General features: G+C 71.1%; 1 protein-coding gene and 1 pseudogene across 1 annotated transcript in view; one reads left to right on the top strand and one right to left on the bottom strand.

Annotated features, from left to right (window-relative positions):
- Window positions 1–241, bottom strand: part of LOC105516587 — an 885-nt pseudogene extending 644 nt beyond the window's left edge.
- CEBPA (CCAAT/enhancer binding protein (C/EBP), alpha) overlaps window positions 240–391 on the top strand; it is a 2,825-nt gene continuing 2,673 nt past the window's right edge. The window contains exon 1 of the mRNA XM_011948847.1: window positions 240–286. Within this exon, the coding sequence (XP_011804237.1) occupies window positions 240–286 (47 nt within the window). The remainder of the gene's footprint in view (window positions 287–391) is intronic.

Here is a 391-nt window from a genome sequence, read left to right as displayed (position 1 = left end):
TCCACCGAGGCTTCCTCTACATCCGGGGCCGCCCTGCTCCCCACAGACCCCACTCTCAGGGGCCACTCCCAGGACCCCTGCCCGCTCTCTCCTGAACCGGCCCCTGCCCGCCCCGCCGCTCTGTGCCGCAGCCTCCCCGGGACGCGGGTCCCGGACAGGCCTAGTTCTGGCTTTGAAAGAAAGTCCGAGCCACAGCAGCTCGAGACCAAGACTCGCCCTCCGCCACCCACCCCTACCCCATGCAGCCTCGGGATACTCCTGGGCTCCCAGCAGTGGCTGGATTTGGGTGCCTAAGGGAGGCGGGAGGAGGGGGCCCCCGCCACCAACCACGAGGGCGCAGGGGCGACAGCTGGGCCGGGGGCGGAGCTTGGAGCGAGAGCCGCGGCTCTGC

Source organism: Colobus angolensis, unplaced genomic scaffold (assembly GCF_000951035.1).
Source record: "Colobus angolensis palliatus isolate OR3802 unplaced genomic scaffold, Cang.pa_1.0 Scaffold107, whole genome shotgun sequence".
In the NCBI taxonomy this organism is placed as follows: Eukaryota; Metazoa; Chordata; class Mammalia; order Primates; family Cercopithecidae; genus Colobus; species Colobus angolensis.
This window is presented reverse-complemented; position numbering and strand designations above follow the sequence as displayed.